Raw genomic sequence first — 20,888 nt, forward strand, 5'->3', positions numbered from 1 at the left:
GTGCCTTAGCATGCACTGTGAATGAAGTCTGCTGGCACAAAGTGAAAGGGAAGTGGGGGGGGTACAGGATGGGGAGGAGGAGGGAGAAGAGGCTGCAGGTGGATGGGCCCAGCAGAGGGGTGGTGAAGAAACAGCTGCTGTTATGCCCCAACCCTGAATAGGGCAGGAACCCAAGCCACAGCGGTCACCTGTCCCCACACTACCCCGTACTAATTTCTAAGACAAGGGACTTCTCCCTCCCATGTTAAATGGGGGAGGTGTGGAAAACCTGATCTTAGAATCAAGTAAATGTAGTAGATCCTCTGCAAGCTCCAGGCCACCAATGCAAACATTTAATGAGGCAACTTGACTTGCTATTAAAGAAGTACCCCAACACAAAGTAAGTCACGATGAAGTCAGACACTGAGTCTTAATAACTGAAATCCTGGCAATTAAAACAGATTTCTGGCCCACATTTTTGCTTTCTGCCTTATTTGCAGGACCGTTTGCAACTTGACGCTGATGCCTGAACAAGAACTTCTTAATGAGAAGCACCGATGCCATCAGTGTAACGAGCAGTTAGGACACAGGTAGGACCGAAAGGCAAGAGATGTAGACTAGTGAAGACATGGGGATTCACAAGCATACTGGGATTTTTCCTAAGAGCCCCTAAAAGGAAAATGTAGGTTACCATTTTCAAATATACGCACCGATGCTAAGAGGGCAGTTCAGTGCTTCTGTCATCCAATATCAATTATAAGTCCTATTTTGAACGCTGCCGTGTAGGATCCGAGGGCCTGGTTAATCTTTTAATGCAGCTACTGAAGTTATACCAAGGATGGATTGAGCTCCTAGCATCAGAGACATTCCTTGGGATCTGCCGTGATTTTATGATGTTTAAGCAGGAGGCAGGGCTGGATGGCAGTTTATAAACCTCGACATTCGTTGAGGCACAAGCTTTCGTAAGCCACAGCCTACTCTGCCAGGTGCTAAATGTTCAATACGGTATCAAAGCTCCTAGAGCTGGAGGCAGGCTCTTTTTGTGCATGCGTATTCATATAAAGCAGTAAGTATCGTGGCTACATAATGAGGAACGAGCGACTACCCCTTAGAGGTCTGAGATTCAGTGTCAGGTATACATACAATTGATTAGACTGTAAAATAACTGAAGGAAGGGCCAAGGGACAGGGATGGGGATGAAAACACTCCTGGAGACACTCTGGAGTGGACAGGCAAGTCGAAAGCGGGCAGTGAGGAGCTGTTCGGTGTCGGCAGGGGAACGAACAAGATAACCTGGCGCGTCTTCTACTTGTCTATTTTTAGGAGTCTGTGAACGTTGCCATCTGCCAAGGGCGCTGCATGCTTCCCAACGGCACACAAACAGCACGATCTCTTGGATTTCAATGAGAGGGCTTTTTGGGGAATAAGGCGCCGTTCAGCATCAGTAAGGGGATGAGAGACTGCCTTCTTCATATGTGCTACTCCAAAGGTTGAACGCACACACCTACCTGTTTACTGCTTCTCTGCCCCGTGGGAAGCAACGATTTGGACTTCTCTGCTATTTTCTGTAATAGAAAAAAAGAAAAAAAGGAAAGAGGGGGAGGAAACAGAGGTCAAATACTTGGGGGAAAATATAACAGTAGTCTTAAACATTGCTTATTCATACTGAATTAAAATACATGCATAGGAAAGTAAAACAACCCTGTAATTTAGTAAAGAGAAAAAACTGGTCTTGAAGTTAGGCCTTCTGAAATTACAAGTCTTTTAAACTTCAAGCATGACAAGGTTATCAGAACCAAAACGTGCACTTAAGGAATGACAGCCAGGACGTGGGTTAAGTAGCAATTTGCCACTCAGATCAGCTTCCTGACGCAACTGGGCATTCACAAAACCCAATGGCTAATTTTGGCACTTTTTTATAAAATCCAAAGTCACATGCCCAATGCAGATGGAGTGTGCTCCAACGTGTGCTCAACCCCGAGGCACAAAAAAAAAAAAAGAAAAGACTTCTGTTTTAACATGACAGAGAGCCAACAGACATAATGCAATGGCATGACATTTATGCCATGCCCGCTGTGTCAAGGAAAAGAAAACTAAAGGATATGATTTGATGTAATATGATACGATATCTGATATGGTACAATATATAAGACACGAGCTCCCAATGTTGAAAACCCAAATGGGGCTCTAAAAAACACCCAACAAAACAAAAAAACCCAAACTCAAATAGGTTTTTACCAGCCTACTTTCACTGTCAGGTGTAACAAAGCTTAATTATAAGTGGAAATAATTATAGCGAGGGTGGGGGGAAGGTTTCCTAAAAATAAAATGAGAACAATAAAAATCCCCAAATCTTTCAATTCCACTTATATAAAAATCAGTAACTGCGGGTCCGATTCAGAGCAGAGCCCACAGTTGCCCTGGTCAACATCCTCCCAAGTGCGCACATCACAACGGGAAAGGCAGGCTAAGCATCTTCCTACCTTTTGTACAGCTCCGTATCGTTGGATGGCATCAGACAGCTGGTTCTTCAACCTGTCCAGCTGAAGCCGCTCTTGCTGTACCGAAAAGGCAAAAGTAAAGAAAGAAATCAACATTTGCAAACTGCAGGAAGTAGAAGCTGTGTTTGCCCTTGGGCTGTGGTTCTGCCTGATCTCAGCAGCACTAGACCTATTCAATATCTGAACAGTAACCAATTTAGCAAGGATTACAGGAAGCCGTCTTGGTGACTGAGGCGGGGGGGGTACATTATCCTCAAATTAGCTGAACAATTCCCAAGGAGCTACCTCAAAAGTAAACAAGAAGCTCTAATAACCGGAGGATCTATACTTAGACTTCTTTGCTTTGGAGACATGGCTTGCACAACATGCATGAAAACAAGGGGCGGGTGCATGACTGGCTTCTAGTTTCTAGTATAATGAAAACGAATAATAAAGGCCCCATGGCATACTTCTTTTTGAGGTCACACTCAAACTTGGCTAGCTGTTTTCTGGCCTACACGGGCACCCTCCTGGGACTGGAGAAGAGGCTATGTTGAAAAGGGTAGGCAACCACAGTGCTTGGCACTACAGGAGATTCCCATGTATCTGCACAAGCCATGGAAAGGGTCCTGAAAAGTTTGAGCACCTGTCATTGATCTACCGAGTGACCGTGGTCATGTCACTTTGCCACTCTCTGCTTCCCCTTCCCATTCCCTAGGTGTCTGTCTGGTTTAGGCAGGTTGCAAGCTCTCCAATGCAGGGACATGAGGAATGGGATTCACTAGGTCTCCACTGCACTACAAACATGGATAGTACTTGTCTTTGCCTTTCTGATGGAGTGCATTTGAATACTAAGCAGCAATCCAGCTCATGTATTTGCATGTTATTGAAACACCCTGCCTAAAACCCAGCTCTGAGAACAAGCCTCTCCCATCATCTAGCCTTCACAAATTCACTGTCGTCTCCCATTCACGTGCCAAATGGGACCAGCTGCGCTTAGATTATGCAGGCTCCTGGTGAGAAATACTTCCAGGGGAAGCACCAAACGTTTTGCTGCTGGACACAGAAGTACACCTGACTAAATGCCAGAGACAATACCTAAGAAACAACCCAGAGGACTTCACTTAACCAACCCTAATTTCTATGGTGCACATCAAAGTACAGAGGCAGAAAAGGATCTGGGAGTCATCACTGACTCCAAGATGAACATGGGCCGGCAGTGCGGGGACGCGGTCAGGAAGGCCACCCGCACCTTGTCATGCACCCACAGATGCATCTCGAGCAGGTCCAGGGAGGGGATCCTCCCCTCTGTGCGGCACTGGTCAGGCCGCAGCCGGAGGACTGCGTCCAGGTCTGGGTGCCGCACTTCAGGAGGGATGTGGACAGCATGGAGAGGGTCCAGAGGAGGCCGCTCGCATGATCGGGGGCAGCAGGGCAGGCCCCACGAGGAGAGGCGATGGGACCTGAACCACAGGCGAAGGCTGAGGGGGGATCTAGTGGCCTGTTACAAACTAGTCAGGGGGGACCAGCAGGCACTGGGGGAGTCCCTGTTCCCCCGAGCACCGCCAGGAGTGACCAGGAATAACGGCCACAAGCTGGCAGAGGGCAGGTTTAGGTTGGATATCAGGAGGCGCAACTTCACGGTCAGGGCGGCTAGGGTCTGGGACCAGCTTCCAAGAGAAGTGGTGCAGGCTTCTGCCCTGGGGGCTTTAAGAGGAGGCTGAATAAACACCTTGCCTGGGCTGTTTGACCCCAGTACTTTTTCTTGCCATGGCAGGGGGTCGGTCTAGATGATCTGCTCAGGTCCCTTCCAACCTGACCAACTATGAAAGTGGGGTTTGTAGTACATGGCCTAAAAGACTGAGGAAACTTTTGGTGGTCCAGTAATACGCATTACGCATGCAGGCTTGGTGATGTCTTTGTCTTTGCCGGAATCATGTATTTTTCTTGAGGAAGCAGCATAAGGAAAAACAAAAAACCAGAACATCTCTTGCCCCAAAAAGAAATGATTCTATGCTAGGGGAGCGTCTTGCCGGTATAGCAAACCCAGGAAACCTTTCCTAGTGTGGATCTAGCCTAAGGCAAACTCCCTCTGATGTCGATGAGAGCTTTGCTCAAGGAAGCACAAGGTAAAACCTGAGTAAAGAGCCCCTGTGTTGATCCATTTGATACCATGGACGGTCTGACAGACAGCATAAGACGGATACAGTAAGGGACACATTGCACTGGTACTTGTGGCATAAGGTATTCAGTGCACACCTGTTCTGCAGCATGCAAATGCTACTATTGGGCGACTATGCAGTGGTGCACCTGGCACTGCCCTCTCCCACCACCTGTGCACCAGGATTGGGCCCTCAGGGCCCAGCACCATCCCTTTCCATCTTATGTGTCCCAGGATTGGGTCCTGGGGGTCCTAGCACTGTCCATTCTCTCTCCACATAGCAGGACTGGGTCCTGGGGGTCCTGGGCCCCAGCCCCTCCTGCCCCCTGCATGTCAGGGGCCTGGTGCCACAGCCCCTTCCCGAATCTCCAGACCACCAAAGGCCCTGCACCCTGGGATCAGGTGCCAGACCCAGCACAGAGCTCCTGGGGCTCTGCATGGATCCAGAGACTTGGCTCCACTCCCCTACCACCAAATTTCAGGACCCGGGGGAGTCCTATGGGCTGAATGACACAGCACCGTGTGCTGGATCTGGCCCACAGGCTAAACATTGAGAACCCCTAATGTAGTTTAATGCAATTTTCCAAAAATAGCTTTCTTTTTCCCTGTTTGTGATTTGACCACAGTAAACCGTATTACCCTGCCAATGCTGAAGTTGAGGCATCGTTCAAGAAATACAGTTTCTGTTTGTGTTACAAACCTCCAGATTGTTATTATTATTAATGATGCTATTCCATTTTTATTAGGAAAGTGCAGTAATTGGCTTGAACCTTAAAAGAAAAATACAGCCATAGAAAGCATTCTCTTTGTGTCATTATACAACAAACAGACAGAAGATGGTGCAATGCTACAGGTAGACTTCATACCTAAAAGCAAGTGCATTACTGCATAATACTCCTGACCACAATTTTTAATCCAGGCATTTATTTAATCAACAACAAATCTATTGAACAGATGTCACCAAAGGGAGAGAACGCGTGTAGCTGGGTCTCCTGCTACTATTAAATATAAAGGGCAAGACTGACACAAACACGGTTCTATATTTAAAGCAGGAAGTATGGGGATACGTTCCTATCCAATAGACTTGATTTAAAATGACATCAAATGATTAATTTAATCCTTTCATCCAGATGATGCTTTCTGCACTTCAGAGGCCCAGGCTCATCGGGCCATTAGTAATAATATTCATTCTCCCTGGCTTGTGGACAAAGAGAGAGGCCAACTTATTAGAGGCCAATTTTCTCAACATTGATTAAGGTCCAGGGGAAGAGGGCAGGCTCAGCAGCAAGTCTTCTTGCCTGGAATTCATTCCAGCAGGAGACAGGCCCCAGCTCACACCTGACCAAATTTAGGACAAGGTACAGGGAACACTTTGCCCAAACTAATGGCAGGTTGTAGAGTTTCCTCCCATCTGGCTACATCCCCCCTGCACTCAAGTTTAATGCAACCAAATGCTTGTTCCTCGAAGGGAAATGATACTAGAAGCAACCATCAAACATTTGATTTATAAACACCTTAAGTATTACGATGTGATAAGAAACGATCTCCATACTTGGAGCTTTTTAAGACCCTTGTAGGCAAAGGCTTGACCGGGATGATGTAGTTGGGGCTGGTCCCGCAGGGGGTTGGACTAGATGTGACCTCCTGAGGTCCCTTCCCACCCTCATTGTCTATGATATTACATGGTTTTGTCAGGAGTAACTCATACCTAACCAACCTAATGCCCTTCTATAACAAGTTGATGAGCTTTGCGGATGGGGAAAGCATCGGATATGACATGCCTTGACTTTGGTTAGGCTTTTGGCACCAGCTCCCACAATGTTCTCATCAGGAAAATAAGGAAATAAGATCTAGATGAAATTACTGAAGGGTGAGTCCATTATTAGTTGGATAATCATGTTCAAAAAGAAGCCATTAATGACTTAATGTCAGACTGGGAGGATGTGCCAGTCACCCAGGGACTTGCTCCGCATCCAGTACCGTTCAATACCTTCATTAATGACTCAGTCAGTGGAACCGAGCAGCCCCTCATTAAATCTGTGGATGAGTCTAAGCGAGGTGGGGCAGCAGGCACGCTGGAGAACAAGATTAAGATTCAAAATAGGATGCATTAGAAAAAAAAAAAAAAGAAAAGGTCTGTGTAGGCCTGACTGGAGTACTGATTAATATAAGCACTGACCAGTTGATATAGCATCATAGAAAAGCAGAGCAGGAAGGGACCTCACAAGGTCATCTAGTCCGGTCCCGTGGGGCAGGGGGCTTTTTATAAAGACTTTGCTAAAAGCACGGAGCAAAGCAGGCCTCAAAAGCTGGCTGGCATCACCGGGATGCATGTAGACAGCAGGAGTGTTTAAGTGGATCCTTAAGGTTGACGGATAAGGGTGGTATCAAAGAGTCGTGAACACATCTAAGGATTAGAGTCATCCGGTTGGATTGTTACGTAAATACCTGCTGTAAACAATACTGCTTGATCCAGGTATAAGAGGGACTGCAATGTTTTGGGACTTTCCATGAGGTTTTGGGGGCCACAAGCAATTAGGATTTATGCCTTTGCCTTATCATAAGGACACAGAACAAACATCTCATAGCCCTCTGGACAAGCGTGTTAATGAGCTCGTGCTTCGTAGGTAATAAATCTGGCTGAGTTTTTGCAGAAGTAAGAACTGACCACAAATGCAACCTTGTGGTTAATTCTTTATGCGGCATCGAGGTCTCCAAGGAAACACGCACGGCACATACCAACACCAACAGCAAAGGCCGACAGCACGCTTATGCACAGAGAAGTGCAGTGGCCAAGAGAGAACAGGGAGGAACAACACTACAATAAATCAGATGAAATTCAATCAGGGAAAATGCAAAGTGCTACACTCCGGACAGAACCATCACACGCGCAAATGCAAAATGGGGAATGACCGACTGGGCTACAGGACCACAGAGAGGACTTGATGATACACTGGACTGCCGACTACAGGAGTCAATAAGACATTATCGTTAGAGAAAAGTGAATAGTATATTAGGATGTACGAACAGGTGTCATAGGCGAGTTATAAAAAGTGACTTTGCTACTCTGTTCAGCGCTGATGAGGCCCCATCTCAAGTCATGACTGGTTTGAGGTACCTCATTTCAAGCAAGTCAGAAGGGAGGGCAGAGTGGCACCTTAGAGACTAACTGGTTCAGGGAAGCTTTTGTAGGCAAGAGACAACCACCAACAATCTGGCCAGTCCATTCCTAGCAAGTGAGAAAGCAGGTTGAAATCTCATGCCTCCCTGCTAAGCCAGTTATTCTCTAAGGCTGGGGACAGAGGTTACACATAAACAGGTTTAAGTGATCAGAGATCAGTTTAAACCTGGAACAGACCAGAAATTCAGTGCACATCAACCACTTCCAAAATGGCTGAAACTGGTGTAAGATAAACATGGTTGCACATCGTATCAGACTTAACTGATTTAACTCAAACCAGTTTATGGAACTTCTGTCCCAGACCTAACTTGTCCTCCTGGCGTACATGTCAGCCTGGAGTCAGGCACAACGGCTACCTCTCTGCAATACCTTTGCACTTCCAAGACAGACATGAAATATTTGTAGCGATCCAGGAGAGCAACAAAAATGGTAAGTCTAGAAAACACGCTGGGGGGGGCGAGTTTGTGGTCAGTTCTTACCTCTGCAAAAGCTCGGCCAGGTCTATTACCTACAAAGCACCAGCTCACTTACACGCTTGCACATATTTATTTTGGAGAAGAAAAGACTGAGGGAGGCTTTGAGAACAGCCTTCAAATACAGAAAAGGGTTGTTATAAAGAGGATGGAGGTCAATCGTTTCTGTGTCTACAAGGGGCAGGACAAGATGTCATGGGATGATATTGCAAGAAGGGAGATTAAGGGTAGATATAGGAGGGTAGATATGCAGTTAGGCACTGGGATGGATTACCGAGAGAGGGTCTGGACTTTGTGTCACTGGAAGTCCCTAAAGGCAGGTTAGGCAAACGTTTGTATGGGTCAGTTCAGACAAGGGTGATCCTGCCTGGAGTAGAGGGTTGGGCAAGAAGACTTTCAGGGGTCTCTTCCAGTCCTATTTTTCTCTGATTTCCTATAGTACCATTACTATTTTATATGTAAAGCTCCACTACTTTTGGTATTGCATTACACACACAAATCAATACGTGGTCCCTGCTTCAGGCTCCCCGTCATGGGACTATTCAAACCTCACCTCCGCTACTACAAAAACCCTTGCAGAATGCAAGACTGGCTTTGTATTATACAAAGGCTTTGCTGTGCAAGACCTTAATGCTAGTTTGAGTCAGCCTTGCTACGTGAGTCCATCTAAGCTAAGACTCTGCCTCCTCTCCTGCCAGTGCCTTTGTTCCAGGCATACTATTAATTTATTCAGTTGAGCATCCCATCTCCAAAAAGTCTAGCAGACACCTGATGCTTCAATGCAAGACAGGTAAAAATCCCATAATGCACCTGGCTAGCTGTACATCACTGTGGGAAAGAAAAAACGTCTCCTTCATTTGTATACAGCAGAACACAGAATAACGGATTGGAAGGGACTGGATATAAAGCTTTAAATCAATGGAAGGTTTCTCAAGGCACAGGAAACTTTATGTGAACACTATCCACAGAGCCCCCAGAGGGACTTAGACACCCAGCCACAAATACCCATCTGAGTCGTTCATTTTATAAGGGAGAAGGGCTACAGATTTTACATCAAAATGTGTAGGTTTAATTATTTAAGCTATACACTGTTATAAAGGAAAAGTAAAAAAAACCAAAAAAACAAACAACCCCCCCGTTAATTTAACTGACCATAGAGTGGGAGAAGTTATTATGTGATGTCAAAAAGAGAGCTGCAAATTTATTTCTCAGATTACCATAAATGCTTGCATTTTCTTCTCCCTTCTGCTCTTAAATGTACTGTATTTATACAAAAGCCAAAACACCAAAAAAACAAAAACCCCCTTTTCCCTCTCCTACAGTGAAACCCATTCTGATCACAGCCTCTACTCAACTTTGCTAACGCTGAGAACAACATCCAAGGGTAAGGCAATAATTACTTTTCACCTAGCCTTATTTGACTTCCCTTTGGACCCAATTTGTGTTGCATGAAATAACCGGGGGATATGGAGAAACGGCCAGGTCATCACATCTCTATAAAGCCGTGAGCTATCTTTTGATTTATTTCTTTTGGCTTTGAGTTGATCATTCAAACACCTCTTCCATTCATTGACTCTGCAAGGCTGCTGTAGCCTTCACTAGACTTTCCCTTTGCCACTACCTCCACTTTTTAAAATTTACTCATGTATTTATTTTTTACTACTGTTTAAACACAGAGAAAGGAGAAGAAACAGCAAGTATGTTTCTCTATAGAAAAATCTCACGCTAACATAGCTTTGGGCTGTTAAGGGCTACTTGGAGAGGGCCTTCTTTATGCAACTTATCTCACGTTCATCCTAAATGAAGTGGTGGTGGAGTTGCATCTAGGAAGGCAGGAAAGGTAGAATGTGAGAGGATAGCGAGAAGAGGGATTTTAGGGTCGGGGGTGGAAGCCAGGATGGGGGACAAAAGAATGAGAATGAAGTATATTGGGAAACCTTGAAGAAAAACAGCTGAGCGGATCCACGGAGGGAAGGAGGAAGGGAATTTAAGGAATTCTGCTCCTAAAGGAATGAAGGAAGAGGGTGAAAACTGATCTTGCAAAAACAATGGGAAGTACCAAGATAATATCCAGCAGAGAAGTATGGTTCCTAAATCCAGCAGAGCAGGTACAGAGCTGACAGACCTGTATTCTTCACTCATCTACTGGATCAACCCGTTATCCCGGGCAAGGCAGAGAGCTCTCACTCAGGTTGCTTCTGCTTCCAGTGTTGTGCAGAGTATAAACCCCAGCCCATCCTCAATGAGCATGCGATGGGCAGGGACATATCATACGAAAATAGGGCTGGAACAAACGTTGTGAAGTCATCTAGCCCAGCCCGCTGTTCAAGGCAGGATCAGCCCTGACTCAACCATCCCAGCCACGGGCCAATCTAACCTGCTCTTGAACATTTCCAGGGATCGAGTGTCCACAACTCCTCTAGGCAGCCTGTTTCAATGCTTAGCCACTCTTATAGTCAGAAAGCCCTAATCTCTAACCTAAAATTTTCTCTGATGTAACGTAAGGCCATTACGCCTAGTCCTGCCCGTATGGTCACCCCCATCCTCTCTCCCAGCGCCCATCAGGTATTTGAAGACTGTTCTCAAATCTCCCCTCAGCCTGCTCTTCTCCACACGCAGTAATCCTGGTTCTTGGTAGGATTTGGGGTAGTAGGTTACAGATGCGAAGCAAATTGATCAGACGTGGGAGAAAAACAGGAAATTACTAGAACCTGCTCAGCTGTCAGCCGGGGTGCAATTCAAACGTATTTGGCTGAAGTCAACAGGAACTGCACCTGCACACATTAGGAGCAGGCTCTGCCCCAGACAAAAGCTGAACCCGCTGTTATATATATAATAATAGCAATGTCCTTGCTGTAACTTTCCCCCTCCTGCAATCACCTCCCTCCATCTCTGCCTCTCAGTATTGAAATGACCCGCATGTGGCGCTGAATGAATTCCATATCCACATGAATTACACTGCTTGGCCACTTAGGTGTGTTTTCACCTGATTTTTTACTCATTTGTAACCGATGTACTACTTGACTGTTCCATGGATATTATATTCCCCAGATCACCTAGCGATTTCTGTGGTTGCTTTCACCCGCTCGTTCCAGGCTGCTTGTTGAACTTAAGCATATGCTACGACAGAGCGGGGATTTCACTATACTGCAAGTTGGATCTCATGGAATTAACCTCAAGAGAAAGCATTTTTTCCCCCTGACTAAAGTGGTCCCGGCATCTGCTTTGCCAATTTGCAGAGGCAGCACGCGGTTGAATACTGCCATTGTAACACAACAAAGGGAATTAGAGAGACGCTGAGCTCAGCAGCTTTAGGGCACTTGCTTTTACGAACCCAACTTTCAATCTAGACAGCATCTCAAAGGGCACATACCCTGGATGAGCCTCTGACAACCTCAGACAGCTGCTTGATAGCTTTGGTGCTGGTAGTGATGGTTTTATTGGTCTCCTGCTGAGTCTCATGCCTGTAGGGGGGAAAAAAATATATATAAATATATAATGAGCCAATATATAAATATATATATAATGAGCCACCCATGTCACTCTTTTGCCACGCATAAGTTATAAACAAACAGCAAAAAAAACCCCAACTATGGTGATGGAAGAGCTATGGGATAAGGAGCGGGTGGGTGCGCTCAGCAGAAGCAGGAGCAGCACAAAGTAAGAACCAGTAAATGCTGGAGGGGTTGTGGCTGAAAGGTCACTGTGGTTGTCAAGTAGACAAAACGGGTTTGGATCTCTGTTTTAATAAGGAACAGCACGCAGATAATCAATGGTGGCATTCAGGCGGGGAGAGACACAACGGGAACAGCGGTCACCAGGGAAAAGGGGAGGCCACAAGAAAAAGGAAAAAGGGGAAAAGTAACACAGAGTCGTAAAAAATGAGGTTCAAGGGACCTCAGGAGGTCACATCCAGTCCAACCCCCTGCTCAAAGCAGGACCAGCCCCAACTACATCATCCCAGGCAAGGCTTGGATAAGCTGGGTCTTAAACACCTCCAAGGATGGAGATTGCATCACCTCTCTGGGTAACCTGCTCCAGTGTTTTACTTCCCTCCTCATGAGAATTTTTTTTTTCCGAATATCTAACCTTTACTTCCTTCGCTGATGCTTGAGACCAACAGGGAGAGAGAGGACCTAGAAGATCAGATTATGTAGCAGGCTGCAGATGGTGACCAGGGCAAATCAACGCTCAAAACCTAGCGTCGTCCACTCCCTGCTATCCCTGCCTTAGCGGTGGTTTAATGCTAAACGGGCAGCGGCAGTGGCAAGACGTAATGCTCATAAAAGGTAGCTGATCTGGTTAGCAGGAAGCAAGAATCCTCCCTCGGGTGCACCATATGTGTTTGTCTCTTGGGCCAGGTTTCAGGCTTATGTTTCAAGGTGCTGAGGATCGACAACGTGCTCAGTGCCATGCAAAGCAGAGGCAGGATGCCTACAGCGATGGCTCAGGTCATGGGAAAGCCACCTATGCTGAGAGCAGAGCAGCCCAGCCCAACCTGGGAAGCTCTGGTGAAGGTCTAGGTCTGAACTTGTCACCATCTAAATGCACCATGCCTTTCATCAGGGAGATGTGAATTCCCAACTCATCACGCTGCACATCCCTGCTGGAAGGATGACGTTTGTTAAAAAGCTGGGCAGAAGCACGCAAGCCAAGTGCATCAATTATATGTAGCTAGGATGACTCTTAAAAACAGGTGTCCCATCTCTTACGAGTTGTTTAAAACATCCCAGAAATATTGGGAAACTACCTGAGCCCATGCGCAGCACATCAACAGACAACTTTAGAAGTCATTACCAAGTCAAACTATTCCCTGCAGAAATACAAGCCTCCCTCTTCCCTATCCGGCTTATAGCAAAGGGGGAAAAAATGTGGTGGTGTTTGAAGAGAAGTAGCAGAGGTCCCCAAAACATCTGGAGAAAGCAATGTTCTCGCCACTTCGGAAATGCAGTCTGCATTACATCCGTGGCACAGTGAGGGAGCTCGTGACAGAGAATCACTGAATTGGCAACCGTCTCACCAAATAAGCTGGTCCTGACATTAATGGATGGTAGTTTGTATTTAAAGGGTAAAACAGCACACATGGTCCCCACCGTCTCAGAGGCTCATGCATAACGGGGCATTTTGGTGCCACCATCCAACTAATACCCTTGTTCTGCAACCACAATCCCATCCTGCTCTTCCAAAGACTCGCACGAGCCGTTTTAGCATCTCCCGCTTGGAAAAAATGCAGCTGCCTTCCTCCTCCCCTGCTCCCTTGCAAGTAAAGTCTTTCCAGGGACAAAGGAGTCTCCAGAGTAAGCAGTGATCTCCCCCCTGGTGCTTTTTCACTTGTAATCAAGGCATTTGCCTTCCCACTCCTATATCCTCCTCCAGGGCTTGGCTGATGGAGCAGTGCTGCCTCCGTGACTCTCCTGTAAGTTCTACTTCTTTTCTTGCCTGCTCTTTGAGCCTGCCCAAGTACACTGAGAGGACCACCTTTTTGCTGACCGTCGATTCTCAGCCCACACTCCCAAGTCTTTTCAGTCTTCTGCCAGTTAGCCTGCTCCTTTTACAGGCCTGTTGTATCATCCAAGAGTACACGCATGCACCTATCAACAACGCAGGCGTGGTCCGACCACAGGCACGGGGTACACCGAGCCCCAGGCACGCGGTGCGCAGAACTGGCTTCTGCATTCACCTCTGCAGCAAACCTCTTCAGTCCCCATCTGCTTATAGCAAAAACTCCAAGATCTCCAACTAGCTAGCACAGGTGGGACAGCTGTCTGTAATAAAAAACATGGTGATTTTATGTATTGCACCTAACAACCCTATAAATGAAAACTTAGCGTACCATGAAGACAGAATCTCCGGAGCCATCGAGCGGCACTTCAGAGGCACGTTAAAGACCGAGCCAGACTATACAGAAGAAGAAACTCCTTTATCACCACAAAGGCCAAACAAATTAAAAAGCGCCTAAGATACAGGCAGGTATTTAATGGCTTGGTTGAGTCACAGATTCGGTTACTCTCTGTTCCCTTTAGCTAAATAAAGGTATCTTCATTTATTTGAATTTCCAGGTTCTATTGCACTGGCTGATTAATCCCTTCATGTTTAATTCCAGAGAGGAAGTATCACCTCCTACCGAATGCAAGGTGTTCGGAAATGTCACGGCAGGGCACGGACCTGGGGATGTCACTCTTGGTCATTGTCACAGGGATGCCGACTTAATAGACCGATCCCACTGTCCTTACTCGCATGAGTCATCTGGCTGAGTGCAGGACTTCATGAGTAACAGTTCAAAGATTGAGCCTTGTGACAAGCGATTCCTTTTAACATGATATAAAACACATAATACAAGTTGATGCCCAGTCCATCTTTTCTTTCTTTCTTACCTCATTATATTATCTAGCCACAGAATGAGCTGGAAAGATCAATGTCAGCAATCCATATCCACATGATAAAATGCCTTGCCATCTTTCTGCATTCATTTCTCCCCATTTTCTTAAGTAAAATGTCTCTTGGTTTAAATTCCAATGCAAATGTGATTTAACGCACATTATATAATAAATGAGTGCTGTACATCAACTATTCACTTGGATACCATCCTTCACTTATCTGCCTCGGGGAAGAAAAAGCCACCGCAAAATGGAAAAAAAAAAAAAAAAGGAAGAGGAAGGGGGAAACAAAAGGAAAAGAAAAGCAAAAGAAAACAAAAATGGATCCCCTCTCCATCTTCAACCCAGTTACCAACATGTTGCTACTTGACTTCTGTACTTGCTGCTGTGTTGTCAGCATAATTAACTTACTATGCTTCAGCCTCAGAGACATGTTCAGAAACCAGACTGTGATTATATTTAATTTACATTAGATGCTATTAAGATCTTCATTAAAAACAGAGGTCCTGGAATTCCACCTCCTGCAGCATTTTATTTTACTTTAATATATACCAAGTAATAAGATACGTCGCTGTTATTATTATTATTATTGCTGTTACTACCATCTTTCTTCATATCCCTCTCCCTATGGAATTGGGGAAGTTAATTAAAGGGATGTCTCCAATGAATACAATTTGATTTTGAGAAAAAGTCACCCACACAACAGTATGCTAAATATACAGTCTATACCGATACAGCCTATTTGGTGGCATGTGCTATGCACAACTCAATTGGACATCGTTCAACACAGCAAATCCGTGCCGCAGGGCTGCAAATGGGATGAGAGTTTCAGAGACTGATATACATGTATGTGTGCACACATAAGGCACATGCATGCAAGCATATGAGCTTATAAAAAAGGGAAGCAATGCTTTAAAAAAAAAAATAAAGCAGGAATAACCTAATAGTAGCCTACAGGATTCAACATGACTGCCTTGTTCATTAATATGGAAGTAGGGTTCATTGCATCTATAGTTCCTAGCATATAGTCTTGGATAATCTTAGAATATTTGCTTTGATGTACCGTATCTGTCCTTCATTTATCCAGAGCAGAACTGAAACAAGTGTAATGATCTATTTCCCTCCTCTCTCTCACAGGGGTATAATTAAATAGATTAGTCATTATTTATAGAAAGTATTGAGATCCTTGGTGGAGGATTAAGTACAAAATATGATGCAGTGCTCAGGGCAGACTTCAAACGCAGCAGCAGGCATCGAGAGAGAAGCAAAGGGTTGCACGTATCCTTCACAGCCACCCCCCGCCCCTCTCCTGTCACATGCAATAGCCCCAAAGACTGGCAACCACACTAGCTCCAACACTGAAAGGTCACAGATCAGTCCAATAAAAGATGCAATTTCACTTCAAATCAATTTTAAAATTGCATTTGCAGGAGGCACAGGAGGAAAACAACTGGATGCTGGCCCACCGCTTTCCAAACAAATGCTGAAAGCAGAACATCGAGGACAGGAAGAGAGAGATCGTGTGAGCCAGAAGATGCACACCTGCTTGCATCTGGAAATGTCAGATCAAATCCCACCCAAGTCAATCATGGCTTCAAGCTGCTATGCGACTAGTTTGCATTATGCAATACAACTTGGTGCTGTCTCAGGGCAGTTTCTGCTCATAGCATGGATTCGCAGACAACCGTAGCCATCACCAAGGAACTGGAATATCCAGCCCTGGGATATCAGGCACCGTTGGTACAAGCCAAGCAGTTGTGGTGAAATGCCACAAGATCACGCGAGTTTACAGAAAGGGAGTAAATGCTAAGATTTCACCCAGCCCCATGGTTGCTGCAAAGCTGGCGGACAGGGATAGAAGAAACGACTGTCGAGTGCGACAGTAATGCTTAGCTAAGAGGCATCGGGGGTACTTTCAGGGCAGTCACTCCCAGTTGCTCCTAAATCCAATTGAAATTTAGGGTTGTAGCTTGGTGGATGCTGTAGATCTGATGGCAGCGGGTGGTGTTTGCGTAGAGGGAAGAGACATCAAGGGCACCAGACCTCCTCTATCAATTTTCTGCAGCATGTTCCTACAACATCGTAACTGTCAAGACAACACGCTAGAAAATAAGATTTACAGAGCTGTCTGCATCCAAAAATACTCTATAAACTGCACACAACTATCCAGGTATCCCTCAGTCACCTCCAGTGGCCCATTTTCCTTCAGACCACTGTCCAAGTTGCAAGGGTAAGACAAGAACCTGGTCTGGTCGCACCCCACGACAGTTTAGACCAGGGAGTGAAGAGTCAAAATCTAAAGGTTGGTGAATCATAGATACCTAGGGCTGGAAAGGACCTCAGGAAGTCGCATCGAGTCCAACCCCCTGCTCAAGGCAGAATCATTCCCATCTAAACCATCTTAGACCAATTTAAAACGATACAACCTTAAGTACCACTGGCAAATTTTTGTCATAAAAAGTAATTATAATAAATCTGTTCACGCGTACAACTGACAGGTTGTCTGAGTCCCACATCTGGTACACATACCACAGATTGGGAACCACTGGTCTAAGCTGTTCTTAAGGTATCACAATCATCCCACTCACACAGCAACCAGGCACAAGGCCTGAAAACATCAAAATGCCAAAAGCTTGTCTAAGTCCATCCCAACCATGCAGTTGGTCTAATAAAAGATATCACCCACAAAATCCCTTGCCTCTCACACATCTCCTAGACCAATGGGGGTCTGCAGACTCTGTGTAAGGGGTCTGTGAACGATGGCTATGAACGATCAAAAGCATGTGAATACCTACATGTACAATTCAAAGAGGGTCATGCCTCCATTTGACCTTTTTTAGGGGTCTGCAAATCAAAAAAAAAAACCCAACAACTTAAAAACCATTACCCTAGACCAGCAAGGCTACAGCATCACTCAACGGTACAAAAACACCCTAACTTTCCAGAGGTAATTCAGGGAAATGAGGGAAACGTCCATGTCCTGCCAAAGCAAAGACAGGAAGTAGCTGTTAACATCTAGGTAGACAAACTACAATTTTACTAATTGAAATTTGACACAGTTTCAGAGGGAACATTCCTCCTTTTGCAAAAAGTCTTTGCACACCATCTTCAATGAACACAAACACTCAGGAATCCAGTTTCTTCTTAGAAATTATTGTTACATAAACCCTAGCCAAAGTCTGTTCTGAGCTGGGAAAGGAGGAGATGTTTTGTTTAAGTGTTGTCATGGGTAGGGAAACTTGCTTTCGGTCTGAATTGTCTCGCATCCAAATCCTGACATCAGAGCAATACAGTGCTTTTGAGGCACATATCAAACGCACATTTACTGTACCAGCTTAAACTTCATTACATTTTATATCCCATTTGGCACCTTGGATTTGCACAGTGAGTGAATAGTTTTATGTGTTTAAGAGTTGGGTGATCAAGTAGGTTTGACTGCAATTGCGTCAGGTGGCCCACTGTACCTCCAACTACGCATTCCCCAGATGTTGCTCTGCTTTATGTCCTGTGCACAACAACTGGGAGGCTTAGTATTTGCTTTAATTTGCTTTTGCAAAAGAAGCAAAGACTACAGGATACAGTGTGAGATGATGCATGATCTTCAGTGCAAGCACATCTGTACCCAAATACTTTCCTTGGGGCACAACATACACGTGTAAAGAAATCATTATTCAAACCATAAAATTACAGCCATGTCTTAGGGCCTGATTCACAGCACTGGAGGAAATAGGCTATTGCCAACAAAAGCTCATGCCTCTCTAAATCAGTCTCTAAGGTGCCACCCTCCCCTACCTGCAGCTGTGATTTTTCATACCACTAAAGTCAGAGGAGCTCAAGATGCTCAAGCTTTTCATAGGACCGGGCTTGTTAACTGTACACAGGAGTATACTCAGCTTTAATCTCATTATTCATATGGATTCACCTGCTAACCCAGCCTCATAACTGCAGGAGCAGCTACAGGACGTCCCCCAGCACTTCTGAGCTTGCGGACTGCATCTCAAATGCGTGGATGCAACCCTTGCTCACAGCTTCTTCCAGAGCAGATCTGCCAATGAAGCCCTGCAACCTTATTGCAAGCGAGGCACTGATCTGATGCATTAAACTGGTCTATTGAACACTTAACTGCAGAAATGCAACCCATGCTACAGTATCGCTATTGAGAGGGAGAGCAAGGAACAAACCCCTCCAGCTGCTGAATGAATGCATGTGGCAAAGATGCCAATGCCATGTGTCAGTGGGTCGGCGCACCTGCTCGGCCCCCTTACGAGTCCTTCTGAAAGTCCAAAAAAATAGTCCATGAGTCAGCTTCAGTGCCTCCCTAGGGAACCCCTCAGCCAGTCCTCATAACATAAAGCAATAGGCCTTGTTTCAAACAAATCCATGCAAAAAGCAAACCTCTAGCCTTTCCCCAGGCAGCAGAAAAGGGCCTTTCAGGTTTGACCCTTCCTAGATCAAGCTCCTCTTGGGTTTTTTGCTCTGCTTCCAGCCAGCAAACTTCCCCTTCACAGCTCAAGCTGTTTGCTCTTTCTCCCCTTGGGCTTTCAGCTGCCCATTAATCAACCACAGCTGGGCTCCTACCCCAGGGCTGTCTGCTTCTCTCAAATGGCCAGGCTGCCCCGTTACACTATGGCTCGTTTTCTAGGCTGTACTGCCTCTGCTTGTGCTCACCGGGAGAGATGAAAGCACCATGCATCTTTCTGCTGTGAGAATTTATTGCAGAAGTAAAACACAGCAGAGAGATAAGCTAGAAGAAGAGATTGTATAACCAAATCTTGGTGTTTTTTGCTGTGTGTTTTTTTGTTTTGTTTTTTATTGTAGCATTAAAAGAAGAAGGGCTAAATCTGTCTGCCATGCTTCCAAACGGATATTCGTAACCTTGCTATGTTCTTTAGGAACTGATTCTGCACCGCGTGCAGTCACATACAGCTGGGCAAAACAAGTGCTGAGTGGATGGAAAAATGCTCCAGTTCTGATAGGGCAACATTTACATCCTCTCAGCACGCACATAAATTACTCAACTAAGCAGAGCGGGTGAGAACCAGGCATGAGTTTCAAGTATCAGCCGTGCAACTATGTCAGACCAATGATGCCACAAACATCTAAGTGCCTTTCATCCCCAAGTGTACTGTACCGCAAGGGATTTCTCGAGGGGTTTTTGGGGCTTTTAAACAAAACCAAGGATCACTTTACCTATCACTGAAATGCAGCTAACCGTGGGATAAAAGGCTGGTAGTAATTTAGTGAAGCATGGATGCACCATCCAATGCTTCTGGATTGGAATATGCTGCATCTGGTTCTATGTACAGTGTATATTATCTAATATTGACACAAGCCCCACATTTCAATCAGGTCAACGCGGATAATACCCTATATCAAGGGTGTCCAAGGTCCACAGAGCCATATCTTCTGGGCACCAGTGCTGCCCCTGGGTCTTGGAGTGACCCACAGGCAGCATGTCGGGTGCACTGGATGACCCCAGCCAATGCCCACAGCGGCCGTGCAGAGCTCCGGGGCTACGTGGCACAGCCCTGCACAGTGGCTCCGAGGGCATGCAGGTCGGCTGGAGCAGGACTGGAACGCAGGGCCGGTCTGTGGGCCTGGTCTGGCCTGCAAACTAGCCCCCACACCACTCATCCAGTCTATGGGGCCAATGAGTTTGTCACCCTCCCCTAGACCTTTGCAAGAAGCAACTTTAACATCCATGTGTCAGGATCTCCACTTTGAATTGCATGTTGAAAAAAAGCACAGAGAGAATGGATGACGTGCTGCTTACAGGAGGAAGACTGGACTCCACACTCCCCCGCAGGGCTGTGGGTGGGGAGTGAGGGGAAGGGCACTGGCAGGGCATCGGCATGGCAGGGCTGCTCAGTGCCACACAGCAGAGGCGAGGGGCGGCTGCAGCTGGCTGTGTCCTAGTGAGTGAAGGGGGCGGGGGCAGCTCTGATTGTCCATGATAAAAAACCCAAAATCAAACCTCAACATTTATAGGTATTTACAGTTTATTTTATTATAGTAACGTAGGCACTGATAGGCATCCAAATTGCTTCAAATTTGTAAATATATCAGTAAAATGTTGTGTTCAACTGATACGTATACATATATATGCATACCCACACACATATATATATACACACACACACATACGTGGCTGTGTGTGTGTGTGTGTGTGTGTGTGTGTGTGTGTGTGTGTATTTATATAGTAAGATGCTGTCGCCTAGGACCGAGACATGGGAGAAT

The 20,888-nt window shown here is 45.8% G+C and overlaps 1 protein-coding gene across 5 annotated transcripts in view; it reads right to left on the reverse strand.

The window, feature by feature from the left end:
• The window catches only part of TSNARE1 (t-SNARE domain containing 1), a 571,939-nt gene that overhangs the window by 376,126 nt on the left and 174,925 nt on the right, over positions 1-20,888 (reverse strand). For all 5 annotated transcript variants that reach the window (XM_019553440.1, XM_019553422.1, XM_019553414.1 and 2 more), the window contains exons 4-6: positions 11,648-11,738; positions 2,463-2,537; positions 1,488-1,544 (exon numbers count right to left, since the gene is read on the reverse strand). In XM_019553440.1, coding sequence (XP_019408985.1) covers positions 1,488-1,544; positions 2,463-2,537; positions 11,648-11,738 — 223 coding nt within the window. The remainder of the gene's footprint in view (positions 1-1,487; positions 1,545-2,462; positions 2,538-11,647; positions 11,739-20,888) is intronic.

This window comes from Crocodylus porosus, unplaced genomic scaffold, assembly GCF_001723895.1.
Source record: "Crocodylus porosus isolate Cpor-Errol unplaced genomic scaffold, CroPor_comp1, whole genome shotgun sequence".
NCBI lineage: Eukaryota > Metazoa > Chordata > Crocodylia > Crocodylidae > Crocodylus > Crocodylus porosus.